At 42.1% G+C, this 17,730-nt stretch overlaps 1 protein-coding gene and 1 pseudogene across 1 annotated transcript; both read right to left on the bottom strand.

Annotated features, from left to right (window-relative positions):
• The window catches only part of LOC110257951, a 54,251-nt pseudogene extending 41,994 nt beyond the window's left edge, over window positions 1-12,257 (bottom strand).
• On the bottom strand, window positions 14,718-16,349 carry LOC110257950 (heat shock transcription factor, Y-linked-like). Its single transcript, XM_021080968.1, has 2 exons — window positions 15,837-16,349; window positions 14,718-15,413 (listed from the first exon to the last, which is right to left on the bottom strand). The coding sequence occupies exons 1-2, from the start codon at window positions 16,347-16,349 to the stop codon at window positions 14,718-14,720; spliced, it is 1,209 nt and encodes a 402-aa protein (XP_020936627.1).

Raw genomic sequence — 17,730 nt, 5'->3', positions numbered from 1 at the left:
TCTCTCTCTCTCTCTCTCTCTCTCTCACACACACACACATACAATCACACCCCCCCAAACTATTATTCTCACATTACCTCCATCATGTTCCATCACCCCTGACTAGATAGAGTTCCCTGTGCTAAACAGCAGGATCTCATTAATTATCCACTCCAAATGCAAAAGTTTGCACTGCTTAACCCCAGACTTCAAGTCTGTCCCACTCCTCGCCCCTCCCCCTTGACTGTCTTATTCTCCAAGTGCATGCATTTCTTTCCTCTAGAATGTTTCATTGGTGCCATTTATTCATTTCCAGATCTGTGCTGTCTTATGGCATTTGTCTCTTCCTTTCTGATGTACTTCACTTAGTATATGCAACTCTAGTTCCATCCATGTTGTTGCAAATGGCATTATTTTGTTCTCATGAACTCTAGTTTTCCACTGTGAATATGTACCACATCTTTTTAATGTACCCTTCTGTCAATGGAAATTTAGGTTGTGTCTATGTCTTGCATATTGTGAATAGTGCTGAAATGAACTTTCCAGTCCATGTATATCTTTCAAGGAAAGAGTTATCTGGATATATGCCCAAGATGGTATCGTTGGGGCATAGGGTAGTTCTATATTTAGTTTTCTAATGCACAACCATACTGATCTGCATAGTGGTTGTAGTGGTTGTCCCAATTTACTTTCCAACTAACAGTGCAGCTGGGCTCACTTTTCTCCACACCCTCTCCAGAAATTTTAATTTATTGACTTGCTAATGATGGCCATTCTGACAGGTGTGAGGTGGTACTTCACAGTAATTTTGAGTTGCATTTCTCTAAAAATTAGTGAGGTTGAGCATTTTTTCATGTGCCTGTCGGCCATCTGCAGGTATCCTTTGGATAAATATCTTTTAAGGTCTTTTGCCCATTCTTCAAATGGCTGCTAGGTTTTTTGCTGTTGAGTTTTATAAGTCATTTATTTTAGAGATTAAGCCCCTTCAGTGGCATCATTTGAAACTATATTTTCTCTCATTCCAATGGTTGTCTTTTTTCATTGTTCCCTTTGCTGTGCAAAAGCCTGTCAATTTGATTGAGTCCTTTGTTTATTTTAGCTTTTACTTCTGTTGCCTTTGGAGACTGATGTTGAGAAAAAATCATTTTTATTGTTGATGTCAGAGTATGTTTTGCCTCTCTTCTCTTCTAGTCATTTGAGGTGTCCTATCTTATGTTTACATTGTTAAGTGATTTTGAGTTTACTTTTGTACATTGTGTGAGGGTGTATTTCAGTTTCATTGATTTACCAGGAGCTGTCCTGTTTTATCAGCACCCCTTTCTGAAAAGACTGTCTTATTCCCATTTTATATTCTTGCCTCCTTTTTCAAGGATTAATTGAATGCAGGGTTGTGAGTTTATTCCGGGATTCTCTACATTGTCCCTTTGGACTGTATGTCTGTTTTGGTACCAGTAGCACAGTGTCTTGATTACTGTGGCTCAGAAAAATTGCCTGATGTCTGGGAGAGTTATTCCTCGTATTTTATTTTCCCCCTTAGTGTTCCATTGCGTATCTGGGTCATTTATGGTTCCATATAAGCTTTGGATTGTTTGTCCTCGTTCTATTAAAATAACAGGGGTCTTCTGTTAGCGATGTCATTGAATCTGTAGATTTTATGGCATACTATTGCTTTTTTAATAATATTAATTCTTCCAGACATGGATCATGGAATATCTGTCCCTTTATTTGAATCCTCTTTAATTTCTTTAAGTTTTATGGTTCAGCTTATAATCTTTCAGTGCCTTGGTCAAGCTGATTTCTAGGTCCTAAAATTTTGGAGGTGCAATTTTCAAAATGTTCTATTTTTTTAATATTTTTATTTATTGTGAGTACACTCAAGTGCAACCAATTTCTGAGTGTCAATTTTGTATCCTGCTACTTTGCCAAATTTGTGGGTCAGTTTGAGTAGTTTTGGTGTGGCCTCCTTAGGATTTTCTATACGTTGTGTCATGTCATTTGCACGTAGGGAATATTTTACCTCTTCTGTTCTAATTTGGATCCCTTTGACTTTTTTTTTTTGTTTTTCTAATTGCTGTGCCTAGTGTTTCCAATAATATGATGCATAAAAGTGGCCAGAATGGGCCTTCTTGTCTTGTATCAGAGTTTAGTGGAAAGGCTTTCAGCTCTTTTCCTTTGAGTATTAAGTTTGCTGTGGGTTTGTCCTAAATGGCTTTTGTTGTGTTAAGATATATTTCTCAGATCCCCACTTTGGTAAGAGTTTTGATCGTGAGTGGATGTTGGACTTTGTGGAATGCTGTTGCTGCATCTATTGAGAGGATCATGTGGGTTTTTAGTTTTCATATGTTCAGGTACTGTGTGATGTTTTCTGCTGTGAGTATTTTCAATCCTCCTTGCAAACCTGGGACACAATCCCCTTGGTCATTGTGTATGATTCTTTTCTAGTCAATGATTATTTGACCAAAGGTGTCTGGGTTTCTTTCTGTGTTCTCCATTCTGTTCCACTGTTCTGTCTCGCTGTTTTGTTACCATTACCACACTGTCTTGATGATTGCATCTTTGTAAGATGGCTTGAGGTCTCGGAGCATTTCGCCATTTTGCCTCTTGCTTGTTTTTTTTTTTTTTTTTTTTTTTTTTCTTTTTTACTCAGGATTGCCTTGGGAAAGCTGGGTCTATTTTGTTCCATGTACATTTTTGGATTGTTTGCTTTCTTTCTGTGAAAAATGTCATGGGTAATTTGATTTGGATTGAATTGAATCTGTAGATTGCTTTGGGTAGAATGGCCATTTTTACAGCATTAATTTTTCCCTTTCAGGGGCATGGAATGTCTTTCCATTTCTCTACGTCTTCTTTAATTTCTTTGATTAATGTTTTATAGTTCTCAATCTATAAGTCCTTTACCTCCTAGGTCAGGTTTATTCCCAGGTATTTGATTTTTCCCAAGCCATTTTTAAAGGTGTAGTATATTTTTATGCCATTCCTAAGTTTCCTCGTTAGTATACCGAAATGCAACTGATTTCTGAAGGTGAGTCTTATATCCTCCTAGTTTTCTGACTTTGTGGATCCATTCAAACAGTTTTGAGGTTGAATATTTGGAATTTTCAAAATGTAGCATTATGACATCTGCATACCATGACCGTTTTACACCTCTTCTCTTCTTATTTGTAGGCCCTTAATTACTTTTGTTTGTCTGATTGCTGTGGCTGGGACCTTCAATAATATGTTGAAGATCTGTGGCGATATTGGGCATCCCTGTCTTGTTCCAGATTTTAGTGGGAAGGATTTCAACTTTTCTCCATTGAGTACAATATTTGCTGAGGGTGTGTTATATATGACTTTGAATGTGTTCAGGAATAGTCCCTCTATCCAGTTTGGTGAGAGTTCTATATTGTGAATGGATTTTGGACTCTGTCACATGCTTTTTCTGCATCTTTTGAGACCATCATATGGTTTTTGATGTTTCTATTTTTACTGTGGTGTATGATGTTGATTGATGTACGCATGTTGAACCATCTTTGTGAACCTGGGATGACACCCTCCTGGTCATGGTGTATGAACTTTTTGATATGTTGTTGGTTTGGGTTGGCTGAAATTTTGTTGAGAGTTTTTGCATCTGTATTCATCAATGATATTGGCCTATAGTTTTCTCCTTTGGTGGTATGTTTGTCTGGTTTTGGAATTAGGGGGATGCTAGCATCCTTGAATGTCTTTGGGATGGTTCCTTCTAATTCCACATTTTGATAAAAACTTAAGGAGGGTGGGCATCATTTCCCATGTGTATGTTTGTTAGATTTTGCCTGTGAAGCCATCTGGTCCTGTACTTTTATTTGTAGGGAGTTTTTTTTTTTTTTCTTTTTTTTGACACAGTTAACTTCATTTCTAGGGATCCATATATTCAGTTGATCTATTTCTTCTTGATTCTGATTTTTGAGGCTGAAAGACTCCAGAACATTGTCCATTTCTTCTACATTGTCAAATTTGTTGGCACATAATTGTTGGTAGCATTCTCATATGGTTTTTTGTTTTTCTGTAGTATCCATGGTGATATCTCCTTATTCATTTCTTATTTTGTTTATTTGGGTTTTTTTCTCTCTCCTCTTCCTCGTGAGCCTAGCCAGAGGTGTGTCAATGTTGTTTACCTTTTCAAAGAATCAGCTCTTGGTTTGGTTGATTTTGTGTATTGTTTCTTTGATTTATTGATTACTCTTTCATCTTTATGATTTCCTTCCTTCTGCTGACTTGATTTTTTGTTGATTCTTCTTTTTCTGATTCACTCAGGTGGTGGGTTAAGTTGTCGATTTGAGACTTTTCCTTTTCGTAAGAGGAAGTCGTGAGTAACGATGAACTTTCTTCTGAGCACTGCTTTGGTGGCATCCAATAGAATTTGAGTGGTTGTATCTTCATTTTCATTTGTATCCAGGTAACTTTTACTTTTCTTCTTGATTTCGTCATTGGCCCATTGGTTTTTTCATAGCATGTTGTTTTTTCTCCATGTAGGAGGATTTTTTCTCATTACCTTAGCTGTGGTTGATTTCTAGTTTCATGCATTGTGGTCAGTGAAGATACTTGCAATAATTTCTATACTTTTGTATTTGTTGGGCTTAGCTTCATGCCCCAATATGTGATCAATTCTTGAGATTATTACTTACACACTTGAGGAGGACGTGTATTCTGATTTTTTGGGTGTAATGTCCTGAAAATGTCGATTAAGTCTATGTTTTCCATTGTGTCCTTTAGGATCTCTGTTGCCTTATGGATTTTCTGTCTAGAAGCTTGGTCCATTGATGTGAGTGGGGTGTTAAAGTCTCCTACTGAGATTGTAGTCCCATCAGTTTTTCCTTTCATATCTGTTAATGTTTCTTTCAGCTATCTGGGTGCTTCTATATTTGGGGCATACATGTTGCTGTTTATAACATCCTCTTCTCGAACAGAGCCTTTAACTATTAAATAGTGTCCTCCTTTGTCTTTCTTTACGGCCTTTGTTTAAACGTCTCTTTTAATTGATGTGAGTATTGCAACTCCTGCTTTCCTCTCTGGTCCACTGGCATGAAATATCTTTTGCGCTCCCCTCACTTTCAATCTATATGTGTCCTCTGTCCTAATGTGAGTTTCCTGTATGTGGCATATTGATGGGTTTTGCTCTTTTATCCCATCAGCCACTCTGTGTCCTTTCATTGGAGTGCTCAGTCCATTGGCATTTTATCTGATAATCGATAGATGTTTATTTATTGCCACTTTAAAACTCTTAGTCCAGATGATTCTATTATTCTTCATTCTTTCTTTCTCCTTTTTTTTTGTTTTAATTGGCTGGTCTCCATTTATTTTAAGTCTGAGTACTTCTCTTTTCATTTTTGTTAAATGTAATTTTCCATTTTTATTTGTGGTTGCCTTGTTTTTTAAGTATGTTTATCCCATCCTATCACTGTGTGCTTTAGCCTGATGGTTTGATTGCTCTCTAATTGCAGTTTCCTTCATCCTCATTCCCCTGCCGTAGTTTTTTTTTTTTTTTTTATTTACAGACGTTATTTTTGTATTGCTGTAGTCCTTCAGCTTTTGTTCATTGGAGAAATACTTTATTTCCCCTTCTATTTTAAATGGTATTCTTGCTGGATAGAGTATTCCACGTTGCATATTGTTTTTCCTTTCAGTTCTTTAAATATCTCTTGCCATTCCGTCACGGCCTGTAGAGTTTCTGTGAAGAAATCAGCTGATAGCTTTATGGGGGTTCCCTTATAATTGACATTTTGCTTTTCTCTCCCTGCCTTTAGAATCCTCTCTTTATCTTTAATTTTTGCCATTGTTATTATATGTCTTGGCCTGGTTCTATTTGGGTTCAAGTTGTTGGGGCCTTCTGTGCTTCTTGTATCTTGAAGTCAGAATCCTTTAGATTTGGAAAGCTTCCAGGGGTAATTTCTTGAACTATATTTTCAACCCCCTCTTTTTGTTCTTCTCCTTCTGGAATTCCTACTACACAAAGATTGGCCCACTTTCTATTATACCGTAAGTCTCATATGGCTTTCATCTTTTTCCATTTGGTTTTCCTTCTGCTCTCCTGTTTGGCTGATTGCCATTGTTCTATCTTCCACATCCCTAATTCATTCCTCAGCGTTATTCATTCTGGTCCTTACAGCCCTTACCTCCATTTGCATCTCTGCAAATGAATTTTTTGTATTTGCTTGGCTCCTCCTTATGTTTTCTTGTTCGTTTCTGAGGAGGTCTGCATTCCTGTTCATATCTTGTCTTCATTCCTTCGGTATTTTCACTGTATCCCTTTTGAACTCCAAGTCTGTCAGACTGCTTCAGTGTTGAAGGTTTTAGGTGAATTCTCCCATTGCATAAACTGGGCATGTTTTCTGAGCTTCTTCATCTTGCTTGTGTTTTCCATTTTCTGTGAATTTGGGGAAGCCAGAGTGTAGTTTGGCACAGTTGAGGCTGCACCGCGGTGGCGGAGCACTTCAGCAGGGCATGCATGGCTTGCTGGGTCACACTGCTGAGCCTAGGTTCTTCCCATGGCCAGGCATCATTGGCCTTTGTGCACCATTGTGCTCATTCACTTCTTGCAGCCAGGATGTGCTTGCTGGGGTGCTCTGCAGTGGTGGGGCCCTTCCTGAGGTCAGGTGGGGCTGGATGGCATGGGATGTGGTGGAGGCACAGCCCTGCAGTTGGGCAGGGCTTTCCCTGGTGCTCAGTGGCAGCAGAGTGCCTCCTGTGGGCATGCGGTGCTTCTCAGTGTGCTCAGCTCATCAGTTGCCAAGGGTGGGTGGGCCTGGCCTCCTTGCTCTGTGGCAGAAAGTTGCTTCCTGGGGGTGGGCAGAACTAGGCATTTCATCCATGGCAGAGGGCCCTTCCCGAGGGTGGATGGGCCTGGCAGGTGTGCACCATGGTGGAGGTGAACTTCCCACATGTGCCTGGGGATTGCTGGGGCATGCCATTCAGCAGAGCACTTCCCAAAGGGGGGCAGTCCTGGCCTGGTTGCCCCATGGCAGGCGGGCTCTTCCCAAAGGCTGGTGGGCCTGCCCAGGGCTTGTCACATTGTAGTTGACCTCGCTGCACATGTACGGGGCTTGCCTGGTGCTCCATGGCAGTGGGGTGCTTCCTGAGTGTGGACAGTGCTGGCCAGCTCGCTCTGCAGTGGAGAGAGCTTCCCAAGTGTGGGTGGGTCTGGCAGGTGGCCATGGAGGTGCAGGTGCATTTCCCATGGCTAGCTGGGGCTTTCTGGGGCAACCTGTAGCAGTGGAGCACTTCCCATGGGTGGACAGGGCTGGCCGAGTTGCCCCATGGCAGCAGGGCACTTCCCAAGGGTAGGCAGAGCTGGCCAGTTTCCACTGTGGTCGTGGTGCATTTCCCAATGTGGTGAGGAGTTTCCCAGGGCATGTCAGGGCAGTTGGGCACTTCACATGGCTGGGCATAATTCCAGACATAAGTTCTTCCAATACGTTTTCAATAATCTTTTCTTTTACTTCTCCTTCTGGAATTCCTACTATGCACAGATTGGCCCACTTTATGTTATCCCATAGGTCTCTTATATTGCTTTCAGGGTTTTTTCATTTGGTTTTCTGTCTGCTGTCCTGTTTGGGTGATTTGCTTTCTTCTATCTTCCACATCACTGATACGTTCCCCTGCATTATTCCTTCCAGCCCTTACTGCCCTTAGCTCACATTGTCAGTCTGCTAATGAACTTTCTAGATTTTCTTGGCTCCTCCTTATGTTTTCTATTTATTTTCTGAGGGAGTCTGAGTTACAGTGCTTATCTTCTCTGAATCTCTTTCGTATGGTCACTCTGTGCCTTTTGAACTCAAAGTCTGTCAGACTGTTTGAGTGTTGAAGGTTTTACGTGAATTCTCCTGTTGCATAAACTGGGAATGTTTGCTGAGCTTCCTCATCTTGCTTGTGTTTTCCTTTTACTGTGAATTTGGGGAAGCCAAAGTGTAGTTTGGCACAGTCAGAGCACATGGTGGTGGTTGGGCTATTCCTGAGGTCAAGCATGGCTGGCCGGGTCCCACCACCGTGGCTAGGTGCTTCCTGTGGGCAATCAGTGTGGCTGGGTTGTGCTGCTATGGTGGGGAGCTTCCGTAGGCTGGGTGGGGCTGGCCAGAGTGTTCTGCCTTGGCAGTGCACTTCTTGAAGCCAGGTAGGGCTTGATGGGTTGTGCCACAAGATTGGAGGGCTTCCTGAGGGCATGCAGGGCTGGCCAGTGCCTGTCATGGTGGAAGTGCACTACTCCCAACAATGGTGCAATGTCTCTCCTAGTGTGGTTAATGTCCCATTGTTGGTGCCCTTCCTGCAGCCAGGGGCAGCTGCCTGTGGTTCTCTCCAGCAGTGGAGGGCTTCCCAAGGGTGGGGAGGGCTGGCCGGTGCATGCCGTGGAGGACGTTCACTCCCCATGGCCTAGTGGTCAACAGCAGTAGGGGGCTTCCCCAGGGTGGCAGTGCTGGCTCTCTCACGCTGTGTCAGCAGAGCCCTTCCCAAGGGTGGGCAGGGCTGGCCTGTTCCTGCTGCTGTGGTGGTGAACTTCCTGATTTGGGGAGGAGGTTGCTGGGTTGCACCAGGGCAGTGGGGCACTTCCTGTGGGTGGAACACCAAGGAGGTGGTTGCCTTCCCATGGGTAGTGGGCCCAGTCTACTGCAGAAGTAATGTGGCTTCTCCCCGGGCATGCCCGTGGTGGAAGAGGGGGATGTGCTGGGAATGCCCTCTGTGCTCTACTAGCTGTTGTGCAAGTGAAAATGCTGTGGAGCAAGGCGTATTCTCTGGTGGCCCACACATCCTGCTCTCCCCTCCCCAACAATGGGGCAATGTCTCTCCTGCAGGCCCAGACCTTCTCCTGGGTTCCCTCTCTTGTGGCTTTCCAGTCCCCAGCCCTTAGCACTTTGCAACCCTTCACCCCTGGGGCACCACTTCCTCATCTCTTATGCTGTCTCCACACCACCAATCCCAGCCTGCTCCCAGGGACTCACCTCCAAAGCCTAGGGCTTGGCACCCAGTCCCCACCAAAGCGTCTCAGTCTTTGGGACCTGTGCCAGCGGTTCTGATGATCTCACACTGCCTCTCAGTCCTCTGACCTGCTGATGCACTTTTCGTGGCATCTTGGAGATCCCTTGGACTCAGCTGATCTTTCCCCAGGTTCAGTGAGTTTCCAGGGTGTGGGTTCCCTTTCTCCTTCACCGTTCCCTCTCAGGAGTCCAGTCCTGATGCCCCTTCTCTCTCTCTCCTCTTTTCTGTTGTTTTATCCATTGCGAAAAGAGATTCTTCCCATTTTTGGAGGTTTCAGTTCTTCTGCCAGCGTTCAGTTGCTGTTCTGTGTGGGTCATTTTACATGTAGATGTGTATCTTTTGTTGCATCTGTGGGAGAGGTGAACAAATCCCCCTACACTTTCACCATCTGGGCTCTCTAAAATTGTGTCCTTCTTTATCTTTCTTTATGGCCTTTGTTTGTTTCAATGTCTATTTTTTCTACTATGCGTATCACAACTCCTGCTTTCCTGTCTTGACCATTGAAATATCATGTCCCATTCTCTCACTTTCAGTCTATATGTGTTCTTTGCTCTATAGGGAGTCTCTTGCAGACAGCAAGTTTTGTGTTTTCGCTTTTTGATCCAATCTGCTGCTCTCTGTCTATTGATCAGAGTACTCAGTCCATTTACCCTTAAGGTAATTATTGAGAAACATGTATTTATTCCCATGTTAAACCTTGCTTTTCAGTTGATTCGGTGTATTACCTTGGTTCTTTTTTTCTTTTTTCTTTTTTTTGATGATTTCCATTTATTTTATGCTTGGATACATTTCTTTTTAGTTTTCATGAATGTAAAATTTGCTTTTGATTTGTGGTTTCCCTGTTTTTCAAGAATGTTAGCCACTTCCTACATCTGCTTGCTTTAGCCTGGTAGTCATATAGGCTCAAACACATTATTTAAAAATAAGTGTCTAAATTTTCATACTTACTTAGCTACATTCTATGCTTTTGAATTTCTTCTTTAAGATTTTTGTGTTTGTCCTTTTGGTGTTCCTTGTGTTTCTCATCACATTTAGAGTAGATTTTTGTTTGTTTGTTTGTTTTGGTGATGTATGCTGGCTGATTTACGTGACTGCTTTCCAATCTGTATATCTTCTGTCTTATTTCTCCCTCTTCCTCTTCCTCTTCTTCTACTTCTTCTTCTTCTTCTTCTCCTCCTCCCTCCTCTCCCCCTCCCCTTCACCCTATTCCTCCTCCTCCTCCTCCTCCTCCTCCTCCTCCTCCTTCTTCTTCTTCTTCTTCTTCTTCTTCTTCCAGCCATTTCAGTATTTATTTAGAATGGGTTTAGTATTGGTTACTCGTTTAGCTTTTGTTTGTTGGAGAAATTCTCTGTTTCCCTTTCCAGTTCTAATGATACTCAATATATAAATAAAACATACATAAATGAATAAATAAATAAATGATAGTCTTGCTGGGAAGAGTATTCTAGGCTTCAGAGTTTTTCCTTTTGGAAATTTGAATATAGCTTGCCAATTTCTTCAGGCCTGTAGTGTTTCTGTGGAGAAATTAGGTGATTTGGGGGTTCTCTTATAGTTAATGTGTTGTATTTCTCTTGCTGCCTTTAGAATCCTCTCTTTATCTTTATCTTTGGCCATTTTTATTATAGTAGGTCTAGGTGTGGGCATATTTGTGTTCAGCCTGTTATGCGCCTTCTGTGATTACTGTATTTTGATACCTGTTTCCTTTAGTTTGGGAAAATTTTGAGACATAATTTCTTCCAATGTATTTTCAATCCACTTGTCTTTTTCTTCTGCCTCTTGAATTGCTATTATGCATAGATGGACCTCTGTTATGCTACCCCATAGATCTCTTATGTTGCTTTCATGTGTTTTCATGTGGTTTTCTGCCTGCTGTCCTGATTGGGTGATTTCCATTATACTATCTTCCATGTCACTAATTCATTCCTCTGCACTCTTCACTCTGCCCTTTAGTGCCTTTAGCCCAGTTTGGCTATCTGCAAAAGACTTTTCTAATTTTTCCCTATTTTCCCCTAAATTTCCTCATTCCTCTCTAAAGTAATCGACATGACTGTTTGTAATGTGCTCGTAAGTCCCTGATATTCAGCCTTCATTCCTTCAGTATATGTTCACTCTACCCCTTTTGAACTCAGTGTCTTATGGCCTACAGAGGTCTGTTGCATTGTTTCTGCTTCACATGAAATCTCCTGTGCCTTACGTGGGAATTGTTCCTGAGATTCTTCATCATGTCTATGATTTTCTTTTTCTGTGAGTTTGGGGAAGCCAAACTCTAGTCTTGGGGGGTTACTTCTAGGCAAGAGCAACCCTTTGTATTTTGTGGGGTGTTACCATTTATTTGGGGCATGGAGGATTGCATTCTTGCTGGCTCAATCTTGGGAGTGAACAGGCCATTATCCCGAGGGTGCAGAGTGTATTTCCAGGGAGAGGGAGGTAGTGGCTAGGGATGGTAGTGCCTTCTTGCTGGGGTCTTAGCAGCAGCAAGTACATGCAGGGAGGTGGCACAGGCTACTCCTTGTGTCAAGGCCTTGGGAGTGATAATGAGCTTTTTGCAAAATCATGAGGTGCCCAGAGCATTTGGTAGTGGCAGTGGCAGTGGCATGGTTTGTGAATTCCCAGAGAAATTGGAGCAGAAACAGGTAGTGTTTGGTCACAATGACCTCTTCTGAGGTGCCCTCTGTGGTGATTAGGGCCACAAGGGGTGCCTGTTCCAGGACCCCTAGTGGTAGCAGGCCATGCACACCTCTGGAGTGGGAGATAACCATGGTGGTTTGCCCCCCCAGCTGAGGACCCTTATAAGAAGCAGCCTGTCCCTCTTAGCCCACACAGGAAGTGGTGCACCACTGCTCCTAGTTACAGGGTCTTGGCAAAGGACACTGTTCAACTTTCTGGGTGCTTCTACCCTGAGCATTTGACACTGACAGTTGCAGGGCAGTTATATGCCCAGGGTGTTGAGAGCAATACTGGGTAGTGCTCGGTTGTAGTGCCCGCTCTGATTTCTGACCTCTGAGCTGACTGTGGTCAGGGATTGGACCTGATCTCACACCCCTAATGGTGGCAGGCCTTGACTCCCTGTGGTTTCTGAGATGACTCCTTTGGGTTGTCCCTGCTGCCTGTAGATCACTCAAGAGGCACCACATCTGACTTACCCACCTGATGCCCTTAGCCCCCACCAGAAGGATCTGGACACCTATAGCCAGCACAAGAAGTGTCCAGGCTGCTGTAGCACAAGCAAGTGGCTTCTTGCCACCTGTGGCCTGCACCAGGGGCACCCTGACCTCTGAAAGCCTGTGCATGTGTGAGCAGGGAGATTCCTTTGGCATCTGCCCCTCCTCCTTTTCCCCTCTGCAACAATGGCACCTTATTTTTTAAGACAAAGTGGGGTCTCTTCTACTCCAAGGATGGTTCTGAGGTGACTCTTGGTATGATTGAAAACAATTCTTCTGAATGTACTCCAGAAAGACAGTAAAAGAGAAACATAAGAAGCTGCTAAGTCAAACAGATTCTATATCTTCTAGGGACCTGTTAACCTGGCTGAGGTTTGATGTTAAAGGCCAGCGTTTGTATTTAAGCCTGTCTCTGTGTAAAACAAGAAAGCAACCTCTAAGTGTGAATCAGCACATATAAAGGGGTAGAGATAAAGGCAAAAATAACCTAGAACAGTTTGAGGATTTTAGAGAGAAAATGACACCCTCATTTTCTTCTTCTTCTTTTCTTTTTCTGTTATGGTTCACTGATAAACTACCACCCTGTGGTGACACTGATGCAATCTCTGATGATGTCATGTGGACAATGTTGTTGCAGTTATGGTGTAAATTATGGTCATGGTTCCTGGATAAGATAAAATACGATATTGTTTTGAGTGTGAAATGTACTTTTTAAGTAATTTTTTACCTTTTTTCTTTTTGTGTTTTGAGGGCCACCCCTGTGGCACATGGGTGATCACAGTCAGGGTCAAAACAGAGCTGTGTCTGCTGCCTTACATCCACCATAGCAATGCTGAGACTGAGCCACATCTTTAACTCACATCACAGCTCATGGCAACTCTGGGGTTTTAAACCACAGAGCGAGGGAAGGGGGTGAAGCTGCTTCCTCATGGACACTAGTTAGGTGTGTTAACCTCTTTGCAATCATGGGAACTCCATGGAATTTATTGATTTATTTTTTCTTTGCAATGAAGACAATCTTGTCAACTAATATCCAAGTTCCATTTGAAGTAACAGATGGACTATAATGTTGCTGAGAAAACACTACGTAAATACTATGTATTTTCCCTTTCCAAATTGACTTTTATTTGCCCCTTTCTCCATACCATCATAATTGAGACCCACATTCAATACAACTTGGACTATTTCAGAAATCTCTTGACAGATAGTCTCTATTTCCTTAGTTCCATTTTCCTTTTTCAAACAGTTACAGCTAGGAGACATGTCAAATACTCCTCTCTAATTATCAAACATTTCAAATATTAAAAAACGGCAAAATAATCTGCCATTGAAAACAATTAAAATGACAAAAGGACAACCTGCAATGGGAGACAATTATTTCGGATGATGCAACCAATAAGGGCTCAATCTCTAAAATCTACAACCAACCTATACACCTCAACAACAAAACAGCCAATAACCCAGTGGCAACATGGGAAAGAGACCTGCATAGACATTTCTCCAAAGAGAATATACAGATGGCCAACAAGCACATAAAGAAATTCTCAACATCACTGTTTATTAGAGAAATGCAAATCTACACTACTATGAGGTATCACTTCACACCGGACAGAATGGCCATCATTAACAAGTCCACACGTGAGAAAAGGCTAGAGAGGGTATGCAGAAAAGAAAACTCTCTTACACTGTGGGAGAAGTGTAAATTGTTACAACCACTATGGAAACACTTCAGAAAACTAAATATAGAACTAGCATATGACACAGCAATCCCACTCTTGGGGATACACCTGGGAAAAAAAAAAAAACTTTCCATAAAAAAGTTACATGCACATGTATGTCCATTGCAGCCGGATTCACAAGAGCCAAGACATGGAAATAACCTAAATGACCATTTGAAAGAACGGATTAAGGGATGTTGTATATATACACAATGCAACACCACTCAGCCATAAGAAAAGAACAGAATAATGCCATTTGCAGCAACACGGCTGGAACTGGAGACTCTCCTACTAAGTGAAGTTAGCCAGAAGGAGGAAGGCAAGCACAATATGACATCACTTATGTGTGGAATGTGATATATGGCACAACTGAAACTTTCCACAAGAAAGACACCCATGGATTTGGACAACAGGGTTTTAGTTGCCAAGGGGGAGGGTGCAGGATTGTGACGGACTGGGATTCGGGGGTTGAAAATGCAAACAATTGCATGTGGAGTGGGTATGCAATGAGGTCATGCTGTATAGCAATGGGAACTCTCTCTAGTCACTTTTGATGCAGCATAATGTGAAACAAAGGATATGTATGTGTGTGGGTGTGGGTCTTGGGTGTGTGGGTGTGTGACTGGGCCACTTTGTGGCACAGTATGAAAGTGATAGAACACAGTAAACCAGCTATGATGGAAAAATCATTTTAGAAAAAGAAATGCAGCATCCTTTTACTCTTAACTGTGTCCAAAATACAGAAATTGAAGCTATGAAGATGAACATACAAGTTTATTGCTGAAATAACAGAATTGCAGGAATGTGGTGACATTTGCCAGCATAAATTTTCATCTTCACTCCCCTGCATAACCTACAGTCCTTTGATAGGTCAGTGGAAATTAGGGTGATGTTCAGATACGGAAAAGGACTGATGATTTGGCCTTGAAAGCGAGGCAGCAGATGTGTCAGTGGCCATTGGCATTGGGAACCATGGAAGGGCTGCTGGTTGGGGGTTAGACAGAGGGCTCTCAGTTGGTGATATATTCTGGTATCTGGTTGGCAAAGGAGAAGGCTCCACCCTCAGTCCAAAATAACCACTTGGGAAGTTAGAAATACAGCGGTACTGAGAAATGGAAGTGGTAGTTGTAATGAAATTCACGACGTGGCCACTTGCTGGAGAGTAGCTGCTTTGTGAGTGCATGTGAAACGTGGTCAACTGACTAAAAAGAGCATGTTGAGCCATGACAATTTGTCCTGGTGGCCTGACTGATGGTGATGATGGAGAAGAAAGACCGCTTCTAGTTGGGGTAGTTGTATTAGAAATTCTCTGGCTCATAGAAGGCCATCCTATTAAAGGCACATTTAGATTTGTAGAGGTTGAAAATGCATCTTCTCCACGCGTTTCTGCAACCACATCAGAATTATGGTTATCCACATCACCCCCTGTTCTAGAGCGCTTCTTGCTGCAACCTTGAAGTAGAGAAGCCGATACTGGAGAACCATTTTTCACCCTGACTCTTCTTTTCATCCTCACCAACAGATGGGGACAGCCTCGTTTAAAATTTGGATTATGGTAGAACTGCAGCTAAAACCAAAAGAGAAAGGTATTTAGTGACCTTTTAAACAAAGATACGAGGACAAAGAATCCATAAAAATCTGACTTGTTTCATCACACAGAGTTAATGTCAGGAAATAATACTCATCTATTACTAACATTTTCAAAAATTTATGTAGTGGGAACAGGCAATTATGGTCCTTAAATAAAAATGCCTGGTGCATTTACAGTAACAGTATGAGGTTCAGGGGCTTGTATTGGGTGAGGTTCATCGAGAAGGCTCCAGGTGGCTAGGAAATTTCTCTATCACCCCAAATATTTTATGACCAAGTGGCCTTCAACTTAAAAGCGTAGCAGTACTTCATCCCACTTTCAAGGTCTACTATGACCCTATATGTATGAACATATTTGCAGATGTCCCTCTGTAAATAGTAACTGGACATTTCATAATACCTTGTTCCAAGCAGAGACTTCATTATCTTCTGCCAGAATGTTGGCTAGTGAGGCAGGTCTTTGAAAATTCCTTCGCAATTTAGTAAATCCATAAAGGTTAAGCTGTCGAACTAAGCTTTTCATACTCTCAGTTTCAAAAATTCTGAAGGGAGCCTTTCTCTCCAGAACTTCTTTCTTGAAGCGTTCTTCATTAATCACGATCGAGGTTCCATTTTCATCCCACCAAATGGACTTAAATCGATCACTTTCAACAATTTCCCAAAGTTTTCTGGGAAAGGGCAGAGGAGGAAAATCATTATCTCCATCTGGTTCAGGGGCACACAATGTGTGGCATGGCTCTTTCATCAGGGAGCCCTCAGACAAAGCCTGGAAAGCTTTTTCTTCAACCTGAGACCTCAAGTCCAAGTCCCCAGTGATTGAGTTATCACACCATGGAGATGTAATGGAGGATTCTGAACCAGTTGATTCATCTTTAGGAGACACACCTTGAATTTCTGAAGAAGCATGTGCCATCTCAGATTTTTTTCTATTCAGCTACTTTTCTCACCTGCATGGCTTTTGAACTCTGCAGTTTTAAATGCTGCTTTGGTAAGCCTCACAAATAAACTATCCAATCCATCACAATGGTTGCCAGCCTGAGTAGCTGTGACATCACAAGACACAAGTCTCCTAACAATCTGAGCATCACCTTCAGTCAGGGTTTACTTCTCTATGAAATTAGCCCAGTTAACATAAAATACGAACTCCGTACTTAAACAGTAACCCAAAGAGAGAAAAAAAAATGAGATCAGCAAATGAGATCCTATTCCAATGGAATCTTTTTAATAAAAAAATCACATAAATAAATAAATCCATTTCATCCCTGAAGTAAATGCAAGTTCTCTCTTGTGCACATACGCACTTGTGCCTGTTATGTGAGGCCTTGTAAATGGAAGAAAAAAAAAATGGCAAAGTGAAACAAAAGTTATGTAGCTCTTGAGAGTGTATAACTAGAATCTGTGCAGTATTTATATTCAGAAAAAGCATAGCCAGTGTTCTCTGGTGGCTAGCTTGTTACAAATGTGTTCTGATCTCTGCCGTGCTATGGGTTCAATCCCTGGCCTGGGAACTTCTGTATGCCCCAGGTACAGTCCAAAAAATGAAAAGACAAAAAGAAAAGAAAAAAAAGGAAATAATACACAAGTAAAAACAAAACAAAACAAAACAAAAACCATGACCTTTATCACAAACCAAGGCATGGAAGGGCCCTGGGCACCAAGCAAAATATCTATAGCCATAGAGTCAAAATAAGGTTGATGGTTGCTTGGGTTAGGAGAGGAAATTTGGGGAAGTACCATCCAAAGGGTATGAGATTTCCTTGTCGATTGATGACAATGAGAACTGGGGAATTGATGGGTGTACCACATTCTGAAGATTATGTATGCCATTGAACTGAATACTCTAAAACTTCTACCATAATGTTTTCACATTGTTAAGAACTGACAGTGATCTGGTATCATTGATTTTATTATATAGAGTTTTCTGTGTATTCTACGTAAGTAGTCTGTGTGTTAAACAATATTCCAAACATTTTCCGTTAGGCTTGCTGAGGGAGGAAGGCACAAGGTCAGTTAAGACACGAGGGATTTATTAGGGTCTCTGAGGGGGCTGGGTGTAACTCACGATGGCATCAGCCTTGACTGCAAGGAGGTGTTAGAGTTATAAAGCATCTGTGGTGGGAGTCTGTGGTTGGAGTCCATGGTGGGACCTTGTGGCAGGGAAAATGGAGAAGAAAGGGAAGGTTAAGGGAGGTGTAGGGGCTCAAGTCCCATGACAGAGTACAGTTAATCCTTGTAGGCAGTTAGTCTGTGAAGGCAGTTGCTTCCCACAGGTCCTCGTTTCTTGCTGCCCAACT

The sequence above is a fragment of the Sus scrofa genome, chromosome Y (genome assembly GCF_000003025.6).
Source record: "Sus scrofa isolate TJ Tabasco breed Duroc chromosome Y, Sscrofa11.1, whole genome shotgun sequence".
Lineage (NCBI taxonomy): Eukaryota > Metazoa > Chordata > Mammalia > Artiodactyla > Suidae > Sus > Sus scrofa.
The sequence above is the reverse complement of the archived record's forward strand: the minus strand, read 5'-3'. Positions and strand labels throughout refer to the sequence as shown.